The following is a 26,720-nucleotide window of genomic DNA, read 5'->3' on the forward strand; positions in this document are numbered from 1 at the left end:
GATGAGAATGAACTGTAAGCAGTTTTATAATAAAAACCGTATGTCACATCCGCCTCCGTAAACAGTCTCCGCCCAAGTTTTCCAACAAACTTGATTCGTCATGTTCAATTAAAAAGAGGCACGATTTTTCTTATCGGCCTTCGAAATGTTCCATAGAGTCTTAGACTAGATAGGACTTGAATTTTAAACTTATTTTTAATATTTTTTCAGTCTGATCTTAATATTTTATTACATATGACATATGATTATTATTTTATTACATTTAACATGTGGTTTCTGGCACTTTAGAACACATCCATATTTTTTTCCATGGTTATCGTACAAGACGACTAAGGGATAGGTTTATAAATTTGGGATTTCTCTTGTAGGGGATAGCATCATGAAGCCATACAGCGGAACGTGGCCTTTCAGTTTTTTCGGGACAGTTAATTAAATATTATAGATAAATCAAAATATCATCCTTGTGTAATAAGTCCGCCTATTACGATGCGTTGAATGATATTCCTTGACATTACCACTGACTTAACCATACACAACTATAGAGAACAATTGGACATAACTGAAGTGTTTTCTCAGACATATCTATTACCATCACGTCTATCTTTTCTATCATGTCTTTTTCCATTTACTGAACAGACAGAGCCAACCGTTTCAATAAGTCTGAAAGGCCACACTAAGCTGAATGTATTGTCGTATCCACCAAATATCTACTCCTACTGCACAACAGCCCACTCAAAGCAAGCGGCGGTTCCCACGCGTGTGCCTTACCGATAACTTTTTGCTCAAAACCGTTTTTATGAACAAAAATAAACTCCAATCACGTTTTCCATTGAACGCCGGTATCTACGCCTACTTCGATGGCCGATTTTGTGTGATGACATCCGATTGATACCGATTATGTAACTAAATGCCTCTTATATATTAGAACTTGCTGTCCCGGCAAGCATTGTTTTGCCATATAAACAATTTTTAAGTAATTAATATTTTTAAAAAAATGTTAAGGGTGGACAACCCTTATCACTAAGGGGTATGAAAAAAAGATGTTGGCCGATTCTCAGACCTGCTCAATATGCTCACAAAATTTCATGAGAATCGGTCAAGCCGTTTCGGAGAAGTACGGGACTCTAAACAGTCACTCAGTTACTCAGTAATGAATGAGTTTTATGTACAGGTGTATATAGATAAATTGATTTTGTTAACATTATAACGTTGAAGCCCATCATGAATGGGCATCTGTTACCTTTACATGAAAGCCTTCAGATATATTTCCATTAAAAATGAAGCGGTCTCGCAACCGACGGAAAAAGTTGCTTCTTTTAAAACCCGCGGTGTCCGGATTTTAAATCAAGCAGCAAAGATAACAACTGACAGTCAAAAAATATATTTTTTTTCTATTGTAATCGATTTTCATAATTTTAAGACAACAATCTTCATTTTAAATAGTACCTACTTACAAAATTACTCATTCCTTAAAAAGTTATCAAAGTCAATCAACATTCATAATCTTATATTACGTGAACGGACTCAGTTCAAAATGAATCAAGTTACTTTATTTTTCATTTCTTAACTATAAATGAAAAAAGTCATAAAGGTTTATAAACATGCTTACGCACTTACACGAATTCTAGTACTACCTTAGTAAGTATTAAGTACTATTTGGTGAAATCGTCGGAAAGAAAAGATTTTCTTAAAGATTTACTTGAGAAAATCGGGAAAATTATGTCAAGATTATCATAAACCGACGAATGGCGAGTCTCTACCTACTCATATTCTGCGCCAACACCAATCTCCTGTTTGGTTTCCTTCCACTCAAAGATCGACAGGAAGAGAATGCATTAGCGATAAGTCCGCCTTTGTACCATCTCTTATCTGTTTTGTATGTTTTACTCTTATGGTGCAATGAAGAGTTTTATCTATCTATCTATCATATTATGAGATGAAGAAATGATTATAGGTCGGTATATTACTGTGCTATGCATACTCTATGCACCTCCCGTTGAGAACGTATGGAACCTATTGTCAAAATGCTGCGTGTTCGTATTACTGTAATTGCATTTGACACTACATTTTGCCAAATCGGATGTTTGAAAAATGAGTAAGACCAATCAATTCCTCTTATATTCAAATAATTAGTACATAACATTTACTCCATTGCTGACTTCTGGCTCAGGAGGTGTCCAATTTATTTTTAACCCGTCCTATGCCGTCAATTACCAGTTGACTCAACAGAGCAAAATTAAATTTAATATATTCAGACCTACAGTCACAATTAGCTAATTTATAACAAATAGATTGTAATCTTTATTTCGACATATTTTTCAATTATTACCTTAGCTATTAACGCGTTATTGTCTGTCAATTCATATTACCTATACGAAATTAAACATTTACCACTTAAAATTAATTGAAAAATCAACAACACGTATCACCAATGCATGTTTTACGATCGCATATCGCTTGGAGAACCTATTGAGAGCCAAAGTGGTAGTAAAACCTACTCATGAATGAGAGTAGTAATTATTCATTCACACGTAGCTTTCTTCATCACAATGAATGTTGGACTTGGAAATAGAAATGTTGGGTTTGGTCGACTCTGCTGAACTATGTATGTAGCCTTGTTATTTATTTATTTGACATAGACCCCATTAACACACAACTCAAGCTTTGACCTCAAAACTTTGAATGTTGTAAAAAATTAAATACACTTATAACGAAATTAAAATTACTGTTGGAAAAGTTCAATATCAGTATCAGGCAAAAACGATATTGAAAAATAATATGTAAAAAAAACTCTCTCTATCTATCCTATCATTCCATACTTACATTTTTAAAATCATAAAATTCAAAAAAATTCAAATTCAAAACTCAAAATTTTTTATTCATTATTATAGGATATTATTATATCGCTTAATAATTGTCGTATGGTTTAACAACTTGGTTGACGTCAAATAAATTACTTAAAAACTAAGTTTACTGCCGCTTCCAAGGCGTCAGTGCAGAAGAAGCGGTAACAAACTGCACTGCAGCATTTTCTTCAACAACGTCAACTTCACAATATTAAATTATACTTAGAATAGAATGTGGACGGGAGAATACATTGTTCACGGGAGATTTATATATTTATGAGATTTAATATTGAAAAAAGAAATATATATATATATATATATATATATATATATATATATATATATATATATATATATATATATATATAAATCATATTTTGTCTCATCCTCTTAATACACCCAGTACAAAAGGACAAAATGTATAGACATTCATGGTAGAATAACACATTAGACAATTAGTGCCATAATAACCTGCAGTGGACACATATCTCCATTATTGCTAAACCTGTCGTTTCCGGGACCCTGTTATATGAAGGAAATGAAGGTTTTGAAGTAATAAACCTATGGCCATAAGTAGAACGACTATTACTACAAGAGACGAACATATTATTATTGTTTTATTTTGTTAGTAGGTAGGTTTTTGATTCATCAATTTTCAGTGGACCAAAACCCAAAAGCATACTTACAAAATTAAAAATGCTTAGACTTCGATGATGCTAAGAGATTTATTTGTTTGTAACCTCTGATCGCTATAACACCTCGTATTAACATAGACGAATATTTTTGCTATTAAGGTCTCTTTGCGAAAAGCTGTTATAAAACAAAATACCCAATTAAGGACGTGACAATCAGATGTGTTGATCAGATGAATCATTCGACGATTTTATGCATGTGTCATTAAATTTTCAGTCTGCCTCTTTTTATCTAGAAATCGAAAAATGACTAGACAACTGTTGATACCACCCCTCAGAACTGCGCAAAATATGATAAGGTAATGGAGCGAGACCTATTTAAGGTATACCTTATTTATCCAAGCATGCGTTGCTGAAGAAAGGTTCCCCAAAGGTTTCCAATCAGTTGGAATTTTAACGTTTATCCCACTAGCCTCATTGAGTTGTCCGACGAAAGTGAGACGATTTTAGCTCAGTAGTCACATAGGCCAAGTGACACTAACGAAATCGTCTGAGTGTCTCACCATGGAACAACTCAATGGCACTCAAGCCATCCAGCGTATGCTGCTACGTTCATTGGAGCCAAATAATAGGTGGTTTCAATTCGATATGCTATCTGTAGTTACTCATCTTCTCATCTAAATATTTGAGTGGTCCCTTCGTAGTTTCAGTACATAAAACGCGTGACAGTGTCAGTAACTTTGAACAACGTTTTATCAAATTTAAAAGTTATCTGAAGTTTTTTTAGACCTTATAATACTTCAAAAAAAAAACGTTATATAATTTTAAAATAATTTATTTGGGGTAAAACAGTTAATTAACAAAGGTGAATATTGTTATCCTAGTTTCCTACAGTACAATGGTACTTAATAAATACTTTCGGTTATACATATAATAAGATCACATTTCCTTACAAGGCATTTAAAGGCTCTTTTGATTTAGTACGTAAATGATGATAACTGGACCTTATTCTTTAAAAATATTATAAGTATTTTTAATATTTTCTACATACAAACATACATACATACTCGTACATACCATCACGCCTGCCTCCCATTGAGGTAAGCAGAGGCTATGGATTTCCACTTGCTACAAACCTTTATTATTATTTTTTTTTTCATAGTCGACGATTACAGATACTCTTACTCGATTCGAAATTTGGTCCTTGAAAGTTCGATGAGGCAGGCCTTGTCCCACTTTTACAGTCAGCTCTTCATTATAATATTTTTTCGTTACTCCGTCCTCATCCATTCTCTCGACATGTCCAAACATCTTTTAATTTAAACTCTTTAAATTTTCGTCACCACATCCTCGTTAACTCTACATATTTTTCTTACATCGATAATATATCTCTAATTCGATCTTTAAAACTAACAACACTCATACTTAAAGCTCTCATTTCAAATTTTCGTTCACTCTACTTTCACTCCCATACATAAGTGAAGGCATTAACACTTTTAATATAGCTTGATAGTTTGTCTCAATATAAATTTCAACCACTTATAAAACTAAATTTAACAACAATTATTTGGTTGCATTCTCACCTCTCTGCGGAGAAGCCCGGGGTATACCTTTGAACATGGATCCTGGATTGGGTGAGTCAGGTTTTGACACGAAGCGACACCCATCTGACCTCCGCAACCTTTGCAGGTAAACCTAATCTGTATTGGATCCATGGTTACACATCCAGTTGCCTGAATGTGGAGGTTTCCTCACGATGTCTTCCCTCACCGTAAGAGCATCGGTTTTATATTCAAACTAATGTACTAAATAACTCTGAAAATGGTCATTTACATGGCCTGGTGACAGAGATTTGGGTGGAGGTGAGATTTGAACCTGTGCCTTTCTGTGCATCACGCATTTTAACCTGCCCGGTTTTGGCCCCTTACACTCTTTCAACAACAATTATATTTAGTAAAAATAATAATTGTTTAACAACAATTATTATCTTAAATTAATAAATCTTATCCAAATTATAGTGTAACCTTACAATATGATAACTACTTACACAAGTGCATATCAGGAACTATAAACAATATAGTTAACATTTAAATTAATTTCTGCCATTAGATACATCTCTAAATACAATTTAACATACATACAAGTACACACACTCTCATGTATAACTTGAATTATGTTACAACAAATCTTACATTTTCTATTTACATGTCTTTAAAGAGGCATGTTATTTTACCTATTTGCAGTGCACATTTATATCAATCAAGTGACTTGATGGTGTCTGCGCAGATAGTCGCCAATTTGGATCAATTTATTCTCCAACTTTTGTAAAGTGACGGATATGTAAACCCATGCCTCCATATAAATAATTCATATTTGCTTTGATCACCTATTTTTAATAGAGTGATGTGTAAATTTAGCCATATAAATTGGACCAGATCCGAAAATACATAAGTATTAATATCTAAAGTACTAACTAGTTATATTTTGTATCTTTACACTTTACATATAGTAAAAAAATATTAATTTTCTACTGATTTACATTATATACAAACATTCACATTAATTACGCAAAAAGGCACTCAGGATATGTTAATTTCAAACCATTGGATCAAAATACATTTAAAATATCTTCATATGTACAATTGATGAATTTGTTTAAAGCAAAAATTCAGCTCTTTTTTTATTAAATTTTATTGCAGCGTTTAATAGCGCTAACCAGTCTAATGTACTCTACCCATATCCATACCGCCTAGTTGACCTAAATAAGGATATCCAGACTTAGCTTCTGTGGGCGAGTGCGCATGAGACGCGTAGTGGGAAGGGTTGGTGCCGAAGAACGAACTGAAACAATAGAAACAAATTGTCAGTTAAATTGAAACTTTATAAATTAAAATAACGAACATATTTTTTAAGAAATGACGACAGGCGGGAATTAATAAAAGGCTAAGTAATAGGTAGAAATGAAAGTTATCTATTGTTTAGCAAAATCATTGAAAATGAGAACTCTTAGACCAGTTACAAATACCTAAGTAATATTGATTAAATATATCATGTTATTACCAGCAAACGTATTGATTTAAGATCATTTGCAACACTTAGGCATAAGCATTGTTTTGCATAATTTATAGACTCATTGTTACGTCATATTACCTACTAATAATAGATTGTGACTTGATTTTCAATGATTCATACTTCGATGACAAATGATGTTATTATTTATGACCTGTATTTTACTATTAATTTATTGCATCTGATTATTTAAACAAATCTTTGCTAAACAACCAAGAAACTAAATCACGTCAGATTTCTCGGAGCATTTGACTAAGTTAACTAATTTTAAGGTCCAAACGCATTTAAAGAATGCGACGACGCGACGCGATCCTACTATGCCATTGGAATGTAAAATTTTTGACAATACAATACCATATAAAAACACACACACACACAGAATACGGTTATTTGATTTTATTACAACACTCGAAAATAACTGATCTAAAAAAATCATAGAAATTTTTGTCCTTAAAAAACACAAAAACGAAAAAGCTAAAAAAAAGATAACGGTCTTTTGTTTAGCTTTATGATGCTTTTTGCCCCGTATTGAAAAGTTTACATTTTTTACGCAGAATAAATGATGAGAAACATTGTTCTTAATATTTTAAGGTACTTTTTGCGTTTTATATTTCCATACGTAATAACAGATGCATCGCGACGTCGCCTCCGTATCGTCTTGCGACGTCGAGTCACATCGTATCGACTAATGTGTTCCGAACCTAAACCGTATGAAATTGACCGTGGGAATTCTGCATAATAGCAAAGGAATTTACTGATACACCGATCGAATGGAGTTTATACATGAGAGCAGCCGGCACTAATACCGAAGTGTAATCACAGAGTAGATACCCTAATGTGCAGTGTAATTGCTACTTACTTTTTGACTACCAAAGTTCTTAATTCGTGCACGGTAGACAAAAAAGTATAAATGTAATTATAACTTTTACAGATATTACGTTATACGTTTTTAATGCTTCGGAATGATTTTAATTTTGACGTTTATTCTATTATGCGCATGTTTATGAATTCAAAGTTAAATTTAGTCGAGGATAGAGATGTTTTATTAATTTTTTATACTCAAGGAAGAGATCGTATGAATCTAGAAATTCCTAGGAGACAATTGCAGTCTTTCTTGTTTTATGTCACGAAAATTATGTTACTTCGGGAAGCTGGTAGTATTGTAAGCGACGAACAAAATATTTAGTAGAAATCGTGACTAGTGGTTATAAACTTAAATTTGATTTTAATTCAGTTGCTAATACTACGTAATACTGTATTTAAGGCCCGCATTGCGAAAAACGAGGTCGAGTGTTTGAAATGTATTCAATTTGGCTTACAAACCCAATAAAAAATGGAAAATTAAGTTATGGAGAAAAGGTTTAGCTTTTGTGGAATTATGTGACGTAAGTTAATAAATTATTTTTCTACTCGAAACGTGTCGCCCAAACAATAAAAGAACTTATTAAATTGACTCCATGGATTAGACTCGTAATTCATTGCAGTGAAAAAACCACAATATTATGAAATTAACTCTCCATTTATAAATTTCTATAAAACTTTGAAATACAAGGCCTACTGACTTCTTACAAACCTACATTTCTCGTTACTTGAATGTGTATAATTTATATAAGTTTTTTTAACCTATTTGAATGTCAATTCCATCGTCAAGCCATACTACTGAACGTGGCCTTTCAATATTTTCAAGACTTGGTTTTGTCTACGCCGCGATGTAAGGCTGCTTTATTTATTTGAAGGTGATGGTAATTTATATCAGGAGTATGATTTTGCACACCAGCAACGTCTTCATACGTCGTTTACATAATAACACGCTATGAGTAATGGTTGTTCGCTACCGATAATAATCTGACGATATAATTCCTGACAAACTGGGGGGGAAACACGCAACCTTATCGGTAAGTACTTATACAACCACCCCGACTACTGATATAATCTACTTAATGCTAAAGAGGACTTCATTAGCGGGATATTCTTGTTGGACTACAATTTGACAATAACAAGTCAATTCTGTAGTAATATTAATTCATGTGTTTAAATTTACGAAATTTGATACGTTTTGGCTTTTTTCCATCTAAGAAATGGTAGCATTACAAACACAAGGGTAACTCAATATCCTAAACATCATGTGCACATTCAGGTTTACAAAAAAATTGCTTTAATGCGGAGTTTTGGAGATGTGTGATCGCCAAAACGATACTTTTAAAACAATCAATTACACGCGCATTCAAAATTTTTCCATTTCGAATCCCTAATAACACGACTATTCGACTTCCGCGTAATCATAAAACAGCTGCTTACAATCACTTTAAAGATTGCAAATTGCTGGAGAAACCGAATGTATGACCCCAAACTACAAGCGTCTGCGTACACCAGCCTTGTGTTTAGGAAGTTGAATGCAAATGGCTTCAGATAAGTTTTAATACCAGCGTGTGCAGCTAATGCCTAGGTTCACTGCACTAATGTCACGTCCGGCCACACATTAATTGCAACTGGCTACAAAGCAGCTATGTTTATCCCTCACCTATGTATTGTTCTCTTATTACATGCATACGCAGTAATTTCTTGCTCTTTGTTAGACTAACGGCTAAATCTGGCCTAAACAAACCAGCTTAATTTGTTTGTTCTGTCCTATAAAATGTTTGGCGAAGTCGTTTAAGTAATTTGAAATTGCTTTGACTAACTTTTGCGATAAATTTAAGCAACCTTAGTAGTGTTATTTTATGACTGTTGAAACGTACTCACAATGAAGTAGAAAATAATTGTTCTATTTTATTCGATTTTTATTCTTCCCTTTCGTCATCCGATCTTGTTTACATTATTAAATTCATCTGAAAGACTGCCTATATTAAAAAACGACCTGTTTAAGGTTGTCTTAGTTAGTAGTTTTAGTTAACTTGGCATGCTTTCAAATTATAGTATTTCACCTTAAAATAATAGTACCTTACATTATTTGTATGGTCACTCTGTTTAATAGAACTGATAATAATAAATGACAATCGTCACCTTTAAGTTCGCGGGTAAAATTTTGCTATTTTTCGTCGTAAACTTTTTGGCACAAAAAAATCTTACAGAAAACTTACGTCAATCATAAATATGGACTAGATAAAACACCGCCAAATAACATGGGCTAACCCATTTATTATTAGTGTCCGTCATTGTGCGACAAGAGATATTGTGTGTGGTCCAATGTGTGGTTTATAGACATGCTTTGTCTCGATAACACAGATAAATGTCGTAGCCGTATTGAGTACAAAGCGACAATGAATTTGACACATTCTCTTTCGACAAATTCACTTTGGGAGTTACAGTTCTGTCGACGACATCACGAGTGATGTCTCCATATGACCCTTTTGCGTAACAATAGACGATCTTATACTGCGTGAGAATCGAAAATAAGGTAAGAAGAAATTAATTAAAATCGATTTTAAACCTCTATTAAATTCGCAGCCCTATTGCATTCACGATCAGATCGGCGTATTACGAAGCCCCGGTAATAACCACCCGCGCGGCGTATAATGGCCGACTTCTTACACTCTTAATTGATTAGCGGCCGCTCCGACTAATGATAAAGGAAGGTGAAAAGAAATAAGACGAACGCGCCCCGATTTGCGATCGAAACCTATGCCTGCCGATAGCCACCGGTTACACGGTGTAAAAATCAGCCGCTCTCAATATCATAGCGAATTACCGCTTCCCATAGATTTCTGTAATAACAGGTCATAGACAGATGACGTCACTTCAAATTACGAAGCCTAAACCTGCTATTACAAAAATAACAACCATGTGAGCAGTAATAAATAAGCATTTAAATTGTCCGCAGTAAAGGTCAGATTATTATGATTGCATATTCATTCGTACAATTCAAATTGTGCATAATTCATAAAGCTACTTGAACTCCGCCGTCATGGATTATTGAGATGTACAACATAATATATTTACTCTAATATCAATTTGTCATTATGCCATACGATAAACAATAGCGTGGACTCACCTATAATTTTCCGGCCAGGCACTGACTTCTGCCAATTTGTTTTGGGGGTGACCGCTTAGTTGTCTCGAGGTCCAGTGGTTGTGGGCAGACATGGCGTGTTCTTGCTTGGAGTAGTCCCCGTACCCGTATGCGTGGGAAACAGCTTCACTGGGGTTGGGATATGTGGAGTGCTGGTAAGTGATTGCACTACTTTGGTTTGTTGACGGACTGGCAGCAGTTGGACTCGAACTGGGGGGAGTATCTGCAGTGGGTTGCAAAGGAGTTGTTAATTCCGAAGAATGCGAAAGAGGAGTCAAGTTTCCACTCGCAAAGGAGCTTGATGAAGGCGGATGCAGCGACGGTGCTGTCAATGCAGACTGACATACTGAAGGGGGTGTAAGAGCAGATTGATGAAGTGATGGTGCTAAGGCCGAGTTCAAAACTGAACTGGATCCAAGTGCTGATGAGTAAGATTGCTGCCAAGAAGCGCATTGAGCGTTAAAGGTTGTTGGAGGCTCATACTGTTGATGCACAGATGGAAATGCAGATTGCAACGACATAGTGTTAAATGCACTAAGTTGTTGGGAGTTAAGCTGTTTTCTTAGCCGAGCTCTTCGGTTTGAGAACCAGACCTGTGAAAAACTCATCGTTAGTAAAATAAAAATAAAAGATAAGCACAAGGGCAACTAAGAACGAAAAGCTATTCTAAAAATAAATCCACTTTACTAATTGTTTGGGCGAGATGTTGCGACGTAATCCTTGGAGCAAAACTCGAGAGAAATCTAAATAATTAATTTGCTTCGACATTGAGTTCAATACTGACACTAAAAAGCTTTGTTTAATTAAACTCTTGAAAAAATTGATATTAATTACTATGTAAGGGTGTGAGCAATGCCGTTCACATTGAAACCTACAATTACAAAGGTTATTAATTCAACAAAAAACTAGTGAAGGAACGGTAGCGATGCACAGCATATGGCTACCTTACAAATGATATTTATAATTAATAATATAGGTAATTACGTTATTTTTTGGATACGGTGTTATGGGGCGGGTAGTAACTGATATAACAATGAATTTGTTTGATAACACTCATCTATCATTCGACTCCTTTGGAAACCAAAATTACTAATGACTAACCTGAACCCTCGCTTCCGTCAGCTTGGTCTTTTGTGCCAGTTCTTCTCTAGTGTAAACATCGGGATACTGAGTTCTAGTGAAGGCACGTTCTAAGGCTTCGAGCTGATCTCCAGAAAAGGTAGTTCTTGATCTCCGCTGTTTCCGTTTAAGAGTGATGCCCGGCTCGGATTCAGTATCTGAATCTTCACATGATGATGGACCTAGAGAAATTGGAAAAATATTAACTAAGTACTCAAAACAGTTGAAAGTGTCCAAGTTAATGACGGTGCTATAAATACAAGTGGTGATTTAAAAATTTCTAGAGTTTCAACTCCGTATCTAACAAAAAATTACTGGTGATAAGTGCCTAAATGATTATTACTTACATAAAAATTGTCATTGTTACAAATGTTGACTTTCTATCTACAAGTGTGTGTTCATTTTGTTTCTTGAGTCGATTACCGCCTGCTACCGCCGGACCACACGCGTTCCCGATTAAATTAAATGTAACCACATCATATTACATTTGTAGAAGCCTCCGATGAGTTCTTTCTGACCTTAATAAATATTACTTTAGGCTGTTTGATGAAAATAGATTTAAATTACTTTGAGTTTGATGGTATAGTCGCTCTTTATTGTCATTTTATGTAACCACAATGCGTTATTTTATTGCGTAGGTACTTTGCAACGTAATATTTTTCACTATTGTACCGATATTATAATTTAGATGAAGTTAAAAATGTATGTGGTATATTTTCCGCAATGTTACGTATCAAGATACCGTATGCGAAATTTAATATTTCCGCGAAAAACTGAGAGCAAATGTACCGTTAGCGGCCGTCACAGGACAAGCACGAACCTCACATTTCCAGTGCTGTGCGAGTGGTAAAGGGGCCGCTTTTCCAGTGTAGATATTACTTTGGCTGCGCACAACTTAATATGCATAATCTTATCGCGGCGCAAAATCTCGCCGGCAAAAGCGCACTCAGTCGCTCAACCGGGATATTAGGAGCGCCATTTTATATTGGATAGCTATACGGCACAAGACGTGCAGTACGGACAGATTGTCGTAATGCAAGCCCTGCGGCCAAACGCGATGGGATAATAACACCTTTGGATACTAATTTCATTTTTATAACCTACAATTTTGAAGCCGACACAAGGGGCGCTGCTGTGGCGTGCGCTCGCGCCGTCCGCTTCACTTTTACGTGGATTATTAACTTTATACGCCGTTTTCTGAAGTTTGCAAACGTTCCGACAGTCTCATTATAGGAATAAATTTATAATAATAGTGTACTTTGAACTAAATTAAGTGATTATGGTCTCGAATTGGCGTTAAGGACTACGATGACACGGCGAGTTATGTATGCATCATTACTGCGAAGGTTTCCTCAACTTTTAAATAATTGAATTAATACGTGAAGGATACCTAGGTATTGCTTAATACATTTTTATTTTCATCTGACACGACCTTACTAGTATAATCATGCAAGCCGCATCTCAACATCTTTTATAAAGAGTGCATTCAGTTGGGAACTAGCGCAATATAAAGTTTAATGCAAACACATTATTATGGCTCTGAATAGCTCTACAAGTTGAACATACAAATAAAGTAGTTGAAAGTGGCGATTAAAGGCAGGAATATAAATATTATTCAAATAAAAGGAAGTATTTTTAGCACCGACATTATCACTTCCTAACGGGACATCAAATCATAGGATAAATCACAAGATCAATAAACTGAGATATCTTTGTAATATTAGCCCGAGGTAAGTTTGACTTACCTAATATACCATCGATGCTGTGATTTCTTCTAGGATCTGACTCATCCCGTTTGCCTCCTCTTATTAATCTCGAAATGGAACTGACTGACGGTGCTGTGTTTTTATCACAGATGCCTTCCTTTATAAGTTTATCTCTAATTTCCCAGGAAAATATACCTGGGTTTTGTCTCTTCAATTCTTCAATCCTGTTTTCTACTTCAGGCGTCGCCACTCTGGGTTTAGATCCTCCAATGACTCCAGGGCGGATGGAACCGGTTTCCTATAGGAGCAAAACAAAAATCCTAATTGTAATCGACCTTGAAGAAATTTAATACTTAAACAAATTCATTGAAGATACCGGTTTGCATATCAAATCCCATTTATCATTGCATTTCAATATGAGAGTTAATTTTATTGAATAGCGAAGGTTTTTCAATTTCATGAGTAACTCAATATTTAATTACAGACACCTTTTGTTCTTGACTGATTTATTGTAATATCAATAAATCATTTTAATTTAATTAACTGTGATAAACTGTCTGCAAGCTAACAGCTGTAAAAATTTGGTGTCAGGTATTTTTTTAACGAAATGTTTTTTGAATTTTCTTTATTATTATATATATTACCTGGTATCTATTGAGGATCTTGGAGACGCAGCCATGGGAGACCCTGAGCTGCCGCGAGATGACGCAAGGCCGGACCCCCGCCGCCGCCATCTCCACGATCTTCAGGCGGATGTGGTTCGGCAGCGGACGACCGTTGATGAACACACCCCCAAGTTGATTCATACGACCTTGCCCTGCAGACAAATATATAAAAAATTAAAGAAAAAATGATTATAACAAAATATCTCTAGTTTTGCTCATATCATAAAACAAGTAATTTGGGTTCCATAAATATTGGATAATTAAACTTTTGAAAGAAAATTTGCTTCAAGTTTATACAGCCAGTAAACTGGTAAAACTAAAAATATATGCTAAGATAGATAACTTTTCATCAGTCAAATCATTCGGTCATTTAATTTCAAACAAAACATCATCTTTGTAACTTACCTATGTATGTTCCCTTTCTATGGATGAAAATAATTCATTACAAAGTTTTCATACGATTCAAGGCGAACAAGTTTATAATAAACAAACCTAAAACCAGTAGCGCTATTGAAATCAAATAACGCGTACGGCATCAATAGCAACAATACGTTACTATAGAATACAAAGCGATAGTACGTCACTCGGATGTCGGCTTTGCCGTCCACGGCTGCCGTCGAAGATTTCGATCATCTGGTAATTTTACGTCCCATTGCAAGTGTTCTCAAGCAAGAGTATCCAATTTCTTTTAACACGAATGCGGTCAACCAGAAACGATAACACTTAAACTATTTTCGGACGCCACTTGTTATATTATACGAGTATCGACGAATGTTTGCTGAACAAAAAATGACTGAAGAATGTAGATAAAAATGCCTGAGTGTCTCGCCATTTTTATTTTTCCGGAGTAAAAAGAGAGTCGTCAAGATTTTTAATTAATGTTTTAATGTGATGGGTATCGAAATGTAATTAAGTTTCTTCAATAAAGGTTGCAAATAAAATGCTATGAGTTGGGATCGCAATATTCCTGGATTTATTAACGTGGGAGATAAAGTGTCGCTATTATAATCACATCATTCGCGACCTGGTGGACCACCTATCGTCAAAGGAAACCGCCGATCCTCGATTTTTGCTGCGCCTTTGTGGCCGCACGTTTCTATTGAAATATAAAGGCGTTTCAAAAAACTACGGCTTCTATTATACTAATATAGAGCAAATTGAGTTTCGTGATGAGATTTCAAAATAAGATATCGAAGACACATTATTTCTGTAGTGATATGTATTTATTCGATTAATTTCAATAAGGCTTTTGATTTTTCGACAGCATAATAAATTTTTTTAGGCGTGTTTGAAATAATACGGGGAAAATAAATTTCGTAAAAAAATAGAAAATTCTAAGACTATTTATTTAGATACAAAATTGCAATTTCGACGAATATTACATTGTTTTTTATTTTGAAAAATATGAGTGAATTTAATCATAAATATTAATTAACTATATATATCTCTCCAACAAAATTGCTGTTCCGACCTATATGTATAAAAATAAATAACAGTGGCATGTTCCACTTGTAAAGGCATTTATAGTTTATCAATTTGGAATAATTCCACAAAGACACCGCCGCGTGTAGAGCCTTAGACCCCTGCTGGGAAACACCAATCAATTAGACAACATGTCAACAACTGTGTCCTTTGATAAGGAGAGGAACCGAGATGGTTAACACGACTCAATGAAATATAAACCATAATGCGAATATGATAAAGTCAGAGATTGAAGGGAAATGTAATAAAATTAAGATTTTGGACCAACACTTAAAATCGAACCTTATGTAGAAGCTCTGAAAAAGTAAGTTGCAGTGGAATATGTAAAATCGTTTGTAGCAAAGTTGGACCTGCGGTGCGGTTCTGCGAGGATTCCAAACACTTTTTTTAAGTTGGTAGACGATGCGGTGCCTCGAAAGGCCATGTTTTTGAGTGTTAATTTTATGTTCCCAAAAATATTTATGACGCATAACGTGTCCATAATAACCCCACTATACAAATGTGGGTGGCTTTGTAACGTATCACTTTATTATAATATGTTTCACTATTAAAAAGTAGGTTCGTGGATGTAATCAATATTTTTTGAAAAACATGTTATTGATACATACACACATCACTTCTTTATCTTTGATTTTTCCCTTGATTGATAGCAATAAGTTTATTTAACGGTTCCAAAATCTCACAAATTTAATAATACCTAATCATGATTTTTACGAGAAAAAGATGCAGAATTTTATTCTATATGGAATAACAACAAAATTTGTTATACTTGACCGACAAATCGAATACACGTATATAAAGACTCAATACGTTGATATTGAAACGGGATCAGAAAATGCACAATCGATGAAAGGCACACAATAATCACACAAAGCGGGTCTGGAGTGCACAATGCCGTAATAGAATTCTCAAACATTGTAACACTATTAGCGCAAAAGGAGGCGAACTTAACAACAAATTCAAACATTCATTTGAAACTAATCGTCCGGAAGTACTTTTGGATCATGCACAAGTTGATCACAATGCCAGCTACCAGGGTGGCATAAAAATGTGGAGCACGAAAAATACATTGATAAAAAAATATGTATAAGAAGAATATTTTCTTACGTGCTTTATTCATAACAACGTTGTCTTGTTGAAACTGAGGCACATACTAAGCAAGCAAAGATACAAAAACGCATAAAATTTCTCACAATCACATAATCGTGTTGCGATTCGTTCGACCGCCGCTTTCGTGTTAAAAGAAATTGAAACAGAGTCAATCATTTAATGCTAAACGCGAGAGCTAAACCGTGACCGCTCAAATGAAGATTTTCAATTCACCATTCGCATTTCTGTGTCAACTTTAATTAACAATCACATTTTCATCAACCTATGAAGTACTTTTAGGTTATCTCGCATTGTTAGTAGAAAATTGAATTTCTTAATCTTCCATATTGAAGAGATTCGTTTACAGTTCACTTGAACCTGCTCGATCCATTATTAACTTACATTTGATTTTGAAAGAAATTATTTTACCCGAATCGCAATTAGTTTGGTCATTCGATTTAATTTTTTTAAGTAAATATATTTATATAACAAGATATAAGAGACAGGTTAAATGAAAAAAAACTATTTTATCACCACTCCAATTTGGAATTATACTAATATTCAAGTATTTTCACGAAGCAAATATGTCAAAATCATACAAAATATAATAAATAGTATTTTCAATTCGCTAACCGTTGCTTGCCTTATTTTACACATCACAGTCAGGCTAAAGATGTTTTCGTAACCATTAGCAATTTAATAATAATTATGTAATCCGCAAATCCACTGAGCGAATTTTCCACAAGCACTTGCAAACAACGTAACACTGATAGTTTATAATGTACGAAGTCGATATCGTAATGTGTAAATAAATCGTAAACCCCGTTTTCACAATCATAATATATTTCTACCTGCAAATCAATTTCACGTAGCGACATTAATGTGGCCATAGTAAAATTTATATGAGGCTGTACGTCATAGTATGCCGCTTTCCTTCTCATAAGTTGTAAGAGTCGATAAAGAATGACGCGTAGTTGAATTCTTTGAAAACTGGTCATAGTTCAAAGTATCAAATGTTTCTCTTGTCTCAAATGAACGTAATACCTACGAAAACAAAGTACCTTTCATTAAGGATTGAGGCTAAAACCTTATTTACTTCACGAGTATAAGCTGATTTTATTGTTCATTTTTGTTTCATAAAACAGTTATTTAGTTTAATACAACTTATACCTACTAAGTACTATTGCATTATTCAAAACAAAACATCATTCTAGGTTAATAGTAAAAATAATAACAAAATTAATCTCAAAAGCAAGTCATATGTAAGGTTATAATCGGAATACAGTCAACAAACGTGAGTAACATGATGTCATTATGAAAATCGGATCCACTCGTGACTGCGATGACAAAAGTTGTTCTGGAATTCGATTGACACGAGATTTCTTTTCGTAACCTGTTAAAATTCATCTATACACTAATAAAATAACCTATTACTATCCAAAATCAAGCAACAAAGAGGTGAAATGCCATCTGAATAGGCATTAGAATTGGTCGGCGTTTACAAAGGCGGTGTCATGCCATTAAGCCTGCTTCAAGCTTGAGGAGTTCTGTGTGGCCGTGGTCGCGTGGCCACAAAATGTAGCAATCGAATATCAAATCAATTCTATTATACTTTCATGCGTTACATAGCGGTTTATTATAGTATGGGTAAATATCGGTCGGTGCGTGAATACAGTTATCGTACAATTTTTGATGTTACAATTCTTTCATGTTAGAAATAATTACGAAGATAAATTAAAAAGGTATGTACCGTACATCATTCCATGATCACCGGTTTTCAAAGAATTTTCTTACAACTACAGTAAGATTTAAGTTAATTTTCTATAAGTGTCAAACCTTAATAAAAACAATAAATAAATCATTCCTAATCTGAGGCTTATCACTAAACATGAGTTCTAAGTGCTGAATATTAAAATGCACAAGGAAAATAAACAGGACTGTTACAGAAGCGTTCAGAAAGCGGCAAGGGGACACACAAAAAACCATTCGACTAATTTGTTTTAAACGCATATGCATCCCATTGAACTAGCGGCCAACTGTTCAAATCCCAACGCTTTCGGCGTCCAAGTCCCAAATGTTACTAAAAGTAATGAATGGATCTGAATATTTTATTCCAATATAATGGTCTATTTGAAAATGCCCTGTTCGACCTCATTATGTATTCATGCCGCGGTATGTACTAATTTGACGGATTCCTTTCTTCTCTAACAAGAAATGGACTTTAAAACATGTTTGCTTCGCCGCTAAGAACCATTCTGACTAGAAAAAGCCAAACGGTTTTTGAATTATTATTATAATATTATACCAAAAATAACTTGTACAGTCATAAGTGTCCTAAAATTGTTAACAAAAAACAATGGCTCTGAATTCGCTCTCTGTTACTGTGGTGAGATAAAGAACTTCTTTGGGTAATAAAATAACAACACGCAATAAAATAAATAATCAATCTATAAATCAATGCTCAAAGTATTCTTCTACTGCAATAAACTCTTTTACAACACACGGCATAAGACTGTTTTGTTCTTACTTTCGTCAGGGCAAAAACAACTTACTATTTTTAAATCCTTTTTAAAGGATTCGTTATTTAGTTTTATCAACTATAGAAGTTTTTGTTGGACATCATTTACGATAGATTTTTAACATGTGACTGCGATTTGCGAACATATATTAGTTTTGAACAGATTACTTCTTATCTCAAGATAGTTTTTCGCAGATATTATCATATGTGTGATCTTCCAAAAAGTGTTTCGTCTATCTCTCTAAAAATATCATCAAAAACGGTCCAATAGTTTTCGAGTTTATTCGTTACAAACAAAGTATGAATGTGAACACCAAATTCCTACTTATAGGCAACACATATCATATTGAGTGGACATGCAGGTTCTAGACCTTGATCGAACCGTTTATCGAGGCTAGTTTTCATGATGTCGACAGTAATTGAGGAGAATTTACGTAATTTTAATGGAACAATGATACCCTGACCGATGGCGCACGTGACCGATACCACGCTGTGGAACCCGCCGAATACTTTACAATGAAAATATATTTAAATACAAAATACTATATATAACGTTCGCTTTCATTCCTTCCTTTTTCAAATATTCACACACACAGTTTACCATATCCTGAAACTTTTCCGCCAGTGACGCCTCAGCGTAGAGAAGACGTTTGACGAGTAACTCATTTATCCTTAATGTACTTTCAGACTATCAAAACTGTCCGTTCCATATCATTGATTGTAAACTCTAGTAATTTATATTAATAAAATTGTATCAATGTTTAAAACTGTCGTACAATTAAAGAAATTGAAAGAGTTCATAGAAAGTCAAGTTAGGCAACAGTAAATGAAACTTCCCGCAGTCATTTCAATCAAGAAACTATTTTTTTGCCGTGTGGTTCCCGGCACCAATAAAAAAAAAAGAATAGGACCACTCCATGTCGTTCCCATGGATGTCGTAAAAGGCGACTAAGGGATAGGCTTATAAACTTGGGATTCTTCTTTTAGGCAATGGGCTAGCAACCCGTCACTATTTGAATCTCAATTCTATCATAAAGCAAAACAGCTGAACGTGGCCTATCAGTCTTTTCAAGACTGTTGGCTCTGTCTACCCCGTAAGGGATAAAGACGTGATCATGTGTGTGTATGTGTATGTGTATTTCAATCAAGCAACAAGTACTTTGTCTTCAACAATTAGTCAGCATCAACAAACTCTAATGTCGTCACAACTCATGCTAGATAGCAATGAATTTGTATAGATAAACGTGGTATTCGCTGTAAGTACGAGTACAAACGCGATGCGGTGTCGCGAAAGGCGCGTGTCGCCTCGAGCTGTGTAGATACCAATCTATCGTCTTCGATTAATCTGATCGTTATCGTTTCAACGCTTACAATTTACCCGCCTATGATCGTGATATTTTAATGCCTTTAAAATGAGCATTGTTAATATGAACCGACTGAATGAGTGTGGTTGTATTGTATTTTTTATTCGTGCTATTTATTGAAATGATGTGTTTGATTTATACATTTTTGTAAATCAAAGAAAGTTCTTATGGAAACAGATAGCTCAGTTCTTGCGCCATCTTTAAGCCTTTGTTCTTGTCATCTAAATTTACCTTCAACCATTGGCTTTCCCTCCAGTTGGCCGCGTTGTTTGCAATATGAGTTCTTCCAGTTTGCAATATTGATATCTCATATTTCGTTCAGCTTGTAGTATTGTTTCTAATGTGTCGTGTTTCTTGTCCACTTCCAGTTGCAGTATTGGCCCCAATGCGTCGTGTTTTTTCGGTTCGTAGCATTGATTCCGATTTGATTTCCTCTTGTTCGCAGCCCTAATTTCAAAACCGTACATCATGTTTTCTTGCATTTTGAGCATTGATTGTAATACGTTGTGTTTTCTCAGATTTGCAGCATTAATTCCAATATGTTTTCCGTCAGTTCACATCATTAATTTCCAATACATCATAGTTTGTCGGATTCATAGCCTTGATTCCAATACGTCGTATTTCCTAAGGTTCGCAGTATTGATTCAAATATGACTTCGATCAGTTCGTAGTATTCATTCCAATATGTTTAGGATTTTGCATAGATTCTAGAAAAAAATATATATTTATTTCAAAAACGAACAAAATATATAAAGAAACATCAACACGTAACGTATATTCCAATCAAACAATAAAACAAAACCTTATAACAAGCCTCGATTAATTTATTCCAAAGATTTAAATTGAATGAAATTGTTGTCGTAACATCCGTTATATCAATTTGTTTATTAATAGATCGACATAAGTAATGGCAAAGCCTGGAGGAGGTTCAGTCGGCAAGGCATTTCGCCTGGCGGCTGGGACGGGGGCGGGGGGCGCGTCATATTATGCGGCTAAAAGAGCCTGTCGGTGCCTTTGATCCGGACACCGCGGTGTGCGTGCGCGCAAGATGTGCACCGCTTGTCGGCTTGATATGAATGTGACTAAACCTTGATTATGGTACTGAACTCTTTATGGAGGTCAAAATTATGTTTTGTAATATCTCTGACGTTAATATTATTGTTGGATTTATTAAACGTTTTAAAGCTTTTAAGGATATTTTCAAAGATGCTATTGTTTTTTTGTCTTTCTTATTCATGTTTTTTATAAGCAAAGTTTTGGATAATTTCTTCAATATCATAAGTTCACCCGTTGCTTAAACTAACATTACTCGTAGGTGTTATAAAGTAAATAAAATTAATATAAAAAAAATAAATTTAGTTATTCAAAAGGTTGTAGCAAATTGCATTACATGTGAGAAACCAGGAGAAAATGCTCGCAATATGGCGCGTTGACGAGGAAATTGCAAGGCTCGCATCGACCGGCGGCGTCACCTAGCCGCAGGCGCATCTGATCGCAGTGTTTCATCGCATATATTAAACGACTAATATCTGCATTAACGTCCCCGTTTATAACTGCGATATTTATCTGCATTGGTATGCGATCATTAGTCATTATGGTGATTGAAGTGATGTAATATACAAAAGCAGAATAGTAGTACGTGTCTTTCAAATCTGTACCTAATAATATAATTGTAAAGTGTAAATAAATGGAAGATAACAATAACAATAAAATTTAAACAAAGATGAATAAGCAGACTAAGCTTTGCGTATTATATAAATGTTTTCTGATATTCTTGGCCAGTCCCCGTGGTCTTTGACACTAAGCCTGACTTATACTCAGTCATGTAGTTTGGTGTCGAATTAAAAAATTTTAACATTTTTAATAACCGAAAGGGACCAGCCGCTCGGCCTCATCTTGTGTCACTCCAAGTCGAAGCCTTTGTAAGTTGTATGACTCATCTAAAAGGGCAAAAGTATTTTCTTAAACTAAAAGTTCTTTTTCACTTTTAATTGTTCTGCAAGGCAGATTTACCTTTAGAAATTCTATAAAAGCATCATTTGTAAATATATACTCAAATTATAACTTAAATACATATATTGCATTAATCCTAAAAAGATAATTTAACTGAACCATTCTCTTGTGCCTTGTGACAATAGGTTATATGAAGTCGGTATTTTTAAAAGAGCTCTTTTCCTTTTAAGCCTTCATAAAATTCTTTCTTTTTCTTTTTAATTTGTTTTAAACGAAACAGATCACAAGCTGGTATGACATTTTTAACAATACCGTCGTAATGTTTTTCTATGTTAATTATAACTGCAAGCGTTTTTGAACAGCTTTAGTGCCTCTTGTTATTTATATTATACGGTAAGCCTTTGAAATTATTTTACAGATGCTCCTCGTTATATTACTGGCATCTGAATTCATTAGTCTAGGTTCTACTTGCATTTTTTAAATTAGGTTTGTAGGTTGTTCCTTCCTCGTTGGGTGCATGCGATACGATAATTTTTAGGGTTCCGTACCTAAAAGGTAAAAACGGGATTAGTATAGGACGGACGACAGACGGAGAGACAGACAGTGGAGGTTACCCAAAAGGTAAAAACGGGACCCTATTATTCGCCTAGAAAAGAATCCCCAATTTTTAAGCCCATCCCTTAGTCACCTTTTCCGACATCCAAGTGATTGCTGCTTGTGTTACTAAAAATCCTCATAAAAAGACTGCATAACTATTGTCTCCTAAAAGATGCATCACGTATTGAAACTATAAATTTTATTGCTGGGAAAATAGTTTTGTTTAAAATTAGTATTATTTCTATTGTCAACCCCGCAAAGGATATAATCTATATCTATATATGAGATGTGATGTTATATTATTATGTGATATTGATATTTGCATTTAATGTATATAGCGGCAACGAAGATACATACATACATAAAATCACGCCTCTTTCCCGGAGGGGTAGGCAGAGACTACTTCTTTCCACTTGCCACGATCTCTGCATATTTCCTTCTCTTCATCCACATTCATAACTCTCTTCATGCAAGCTCGGCGGTTTCGGGTACTTTTGACCTGACCCTTTACCAGGACGTCCTTAATTTGATCAAGATACGTTCGTCTAGGTCTTCCCACTCCGACCTTTCATCCACACCCTCCATGTATATCTGCTTAGTCAACCTGTTTTCATTCATCCTCTCCACATGACAGAACCATCTCATATATAACATCACATCTCATATAATCTACATCCCTTGCGGGGTTGACAATAGACATAATACTAATTTTAAACAAAACTATTTTCCCAGCAATAAAATTTGTAGTTTCAAAACGTGACGCATCTTTTAGGAGACAATAGTTATGCAGTCTTTTTATGAGGGTTTTTAGTAACACAAGCAGCAATCACTTGTATGTCGTAAAAGGCGACTAAGGGATGGGCTTACAAATTGGGGATTCTTTTCTAGGCGAATAATAGGGGGCCGTTTTTACCTTTTGGGTAACCTCCACTGTTTGTTTTTCCGTCTGTCTGTCACCAAGCTGTATCTCATAAACAGTGATAGCTAGAAAGCTGATTATTTTTAAATTATGTATTTTCGTTGCCGCTATATAAATTAAACGCAAATATCAATATCACATAATAATATAACATCACATATCATATAAGCTATATCCCTTGCGGGGTTGACAATAGACATAAAGCAATGCAAATTAGTAAATTTTAAACAAAACTATTTTCCCAGCAATAAAATTTATAGTTTCAAAACGTGACGAATCTTTTAGGAGACAATAGTTATGCAGTCTTTTTATGAGGCTTTTTAGTAACACAAGCAGCAATCACGTGGGTGTCGTAGAGGGTGACTAAGGGAATGGTGAATAAACTTGGGACTTTCTCTTAGGCGATGGGGTAGCAACCTGTCACTATTTGAATTTCAATTCCTTCACTAAGCCATTAAGCTAAACGTGGCCTTTCAGGCTTCAAGACTGTTAGCCGTGTCTACCCCGCAAGGGATACGTAAGACGTGATTATGTCTAATAGTATGTGTATAGATTTATTTATTCATTTATGTAAGAGAATTTTTTTTTCGAAATTACAACTACGAAACTTAAAGTGAATTTAAGCCATATCATATCATGTCTGTAATAACTGCATATACCTATACATACCGCATATTACACATATAAAATACCTACTTATATTGCTTTATACTAATAAGAATATGAAATCTGGTTTGTACATATGATACTGAATCCTAACATTCATCGCTAATGATAAGTTCATATGCCAATAAATAATTGATTTGATTTTAATTTTTTTATAGTGGCGAATTTTTTTCAAATGCTTTATATTTTCCTTACAATAAATAAGGTTCACGGTCATTTGAGCAACCCGCGAAGCTTTGACAATAAACAAGTCGTGACATTAATTGTTTATTCAATAAAAACAATCACTTTCACAGGAACACTATTATTGGCGCCTTGACCATTTCGAAATTTATTAACAAGGCTATTAATAAATAAAAATGTAGTCAGAATAACTTTTTTTAAGAAGAATTATTGTTATATTGACGGTAGTAAAAGCCGCTCTTGTTTTCCAGTCGGAAATCCAGCCGAAAGTCCCAAAAATTATAAATTTTTGGGACTTTAGGATGGAAAACAAATCTCCTTCTCCCCTTCATCATTATAATATCATTTGAAAATTATCCCACTTATGTTATAAATCGCTAACTAGCTGTTAGTTGTTTTTTTTTAATAGTTTTGTTGCTCATTTCTCAAAAATTACGATAATGCTTATTCTTATTGTTTTCCGATATCTATCACGTGTCTTGATAAGTTATATAGCATATAGTTATATACCTATTCCCGTTAAATATATGTATAGTAGACAGTAGGCGACAAGGGTTAGCTCTTAAATATACCTACGCAAGTAGAAGAAAACAGTAAATCTCAAACTCGACCATAATGGAAAAATATAAAAACACATTAAACAACTAAACGTTGAAATAATATTCAATTAGTTTCATGCATTACTATACTTATATGAAAAATCAATGCAAAAATAAAAGTGAGCAAAATTAATACAAAGCAATGGTTTTACTATTAGAATACTAGAGGCCGCCCGCGACTTCGTCCGCATGGAAACCCTATCAATCCCGCGGGAACTCTGGGATAAAAAGTAGCCTATGTGTTATTCTGGGTCTTCAGCTACCTACATACCAAATTTCATGGTAATCGGTTCAGTAGTTTTTGCGTGAAAGGGTAACAAACATCCATACAAACTTTCGCCTTTATAATAGTAGTAGGATAATTTTACCTTGAAAAGAGTATCCTGTAAAATACGGAGTCATGTTTAATGTCGATACCGCCATTAATGCTTTTGATCAGCTGCTCTCAACACAAAAGTCCTAGACAAAACACTAAATCAGTCTTTCACTATCACAGGTTGCACGCAGACATAATTGCATTAAGGGAAACTGCGTGTGTCTAATCCGTGTTACTTTGAAGACAGTCCAGTGCCCACTGACGTGTGATGTAAAGATGTATTTCGACTCTCGAGTGTAATCTTTCACGATCAGCGGTCCAACAAAAAATGGTCAAACTTGCCGCCTCCGCAGCCTTCAAGACTGCACTACCTGATCTTTTGTCTCTTTCGCGCAGGCGAGTATTGACTACCAAAAGATTTTCGCCGATCTCAAATTTAAGTAGGAAAACTTCCAAATTTTGCACAAATTTTCAAAAAACATTTATTTTACTAATTACTTCACTAACAAAATTTGGCAACAACGCACTCTCCGACTCTACTAATCAAAGAATGGCAATATTAAAACATTTGTATGGAAAACCGGTGTCGAAACGAGATAGCAATAGAACCTGATTCTGGTGTCTTCAAAGCGAAGAGCGTTTGCATTAACAATGTGTGAGTCGCGCCGGAGTCATTGTGCCGTGACGAAAAACATGAGGCGTGTTGCCACAACGATCATACAACCGCTGACGGCTATTGGTCAAAATCTGTTTGGGGCGGAGTCCCCATCACACCACGAAAAACGAAATGGTGTGCTTGTATGAGTTAGGTAATTGCAATGTCGATCTGTTACTACACAATACAAATTTTATTTCGAATGTTGTATGACTTTTCCGCACGCCATCATTTTTGTGACATTGAGCTTCATGAATAAATGTCAAAACGTGTTTAAATATCTCATATGCTAATTTTACTGAAAATAAATGCATTGTTCTTGATATACTTATT

At 34.7% G+C, this 26,720-nt stretch overlaps 1 protein-coding gene across 2 annotated transcripts; it reads right to left on the bottom strand.

The window, feature by feature from the left end:
* Positions 1-4,385: 4,385 nt before the first annotated feature.
* LOC106142215 (protein gooseberry) lies at positions 4,386-25,966 on the bottom strand. Of its 2 annotated transcripts, none has more exons than XM_060948834.1 (6): positions 25,785-25,966; positions 14,026-14,198; positions 13,577-13,679; positions 11,658-11,857; positions 10,539-11,149; positions 4,386-6,319 (listed from the first exon to the last, which is right to left on the bottom strand). In XM_060948834.1, exons 1-6 carry the CDS (start codon positions 25,837-25,839, stop codon positions 6,199-6,201), a joined length of 1,263 nt encoding a protein of 420 aa, XP_060804817.1. In that variant the 5' UTR covers positions 25,840-25,966; the 3' UTR covers positions 4,386-6,198. The 2 variants fall into 2 exon arrangements, with proteins under 2 accessions (XP_060804817.1, XP_013199349.2); XM_013343895.2 differs by having other exon boundaries at positions 13,421-13,679.
* Between the last annotated feature and the right edge of the window lie 754 nt (positions 25,967-26,720).

Source organism: Amyelois transitella, chromosome 17 (genome assembly GCF_032362555.1).
Source record: "Amyelois transitella isolate CPQ chromosome 17, ilAmyTran1.1, whole genome shotgun sequence".
Taxonomy (NCBI): domain Eukaryota; kingdom Metazoa; phylum Arthropoda; class Insecta; order Lepidoptera; family Pyralidae; genus Amyelois; species Amyelois transitella.

Coding starts and splice junctions, on each gene's coding strand:
- LOC106142215 (XM_013343895.2), bottom strand. CDS start 25,839: ATGGCGGTATCGACATTAAACATGACTCCGTATTTTACAGGATACTCT. Junction 11,150..11,657: donor TGACGGAAGCGAGGGTTCAG/GTTAGTCATTAG, acceptor AGTTTTTCACAG/GTCTGGTTCTCAAACCGAAG. Junction 6,320..10,538: donor GCCTGGCCGGAAAATTATAG/GTGAGTCCACGC, acceptor CTATTGTTTCAG/TTCGTTCTTCGGCACCAACC.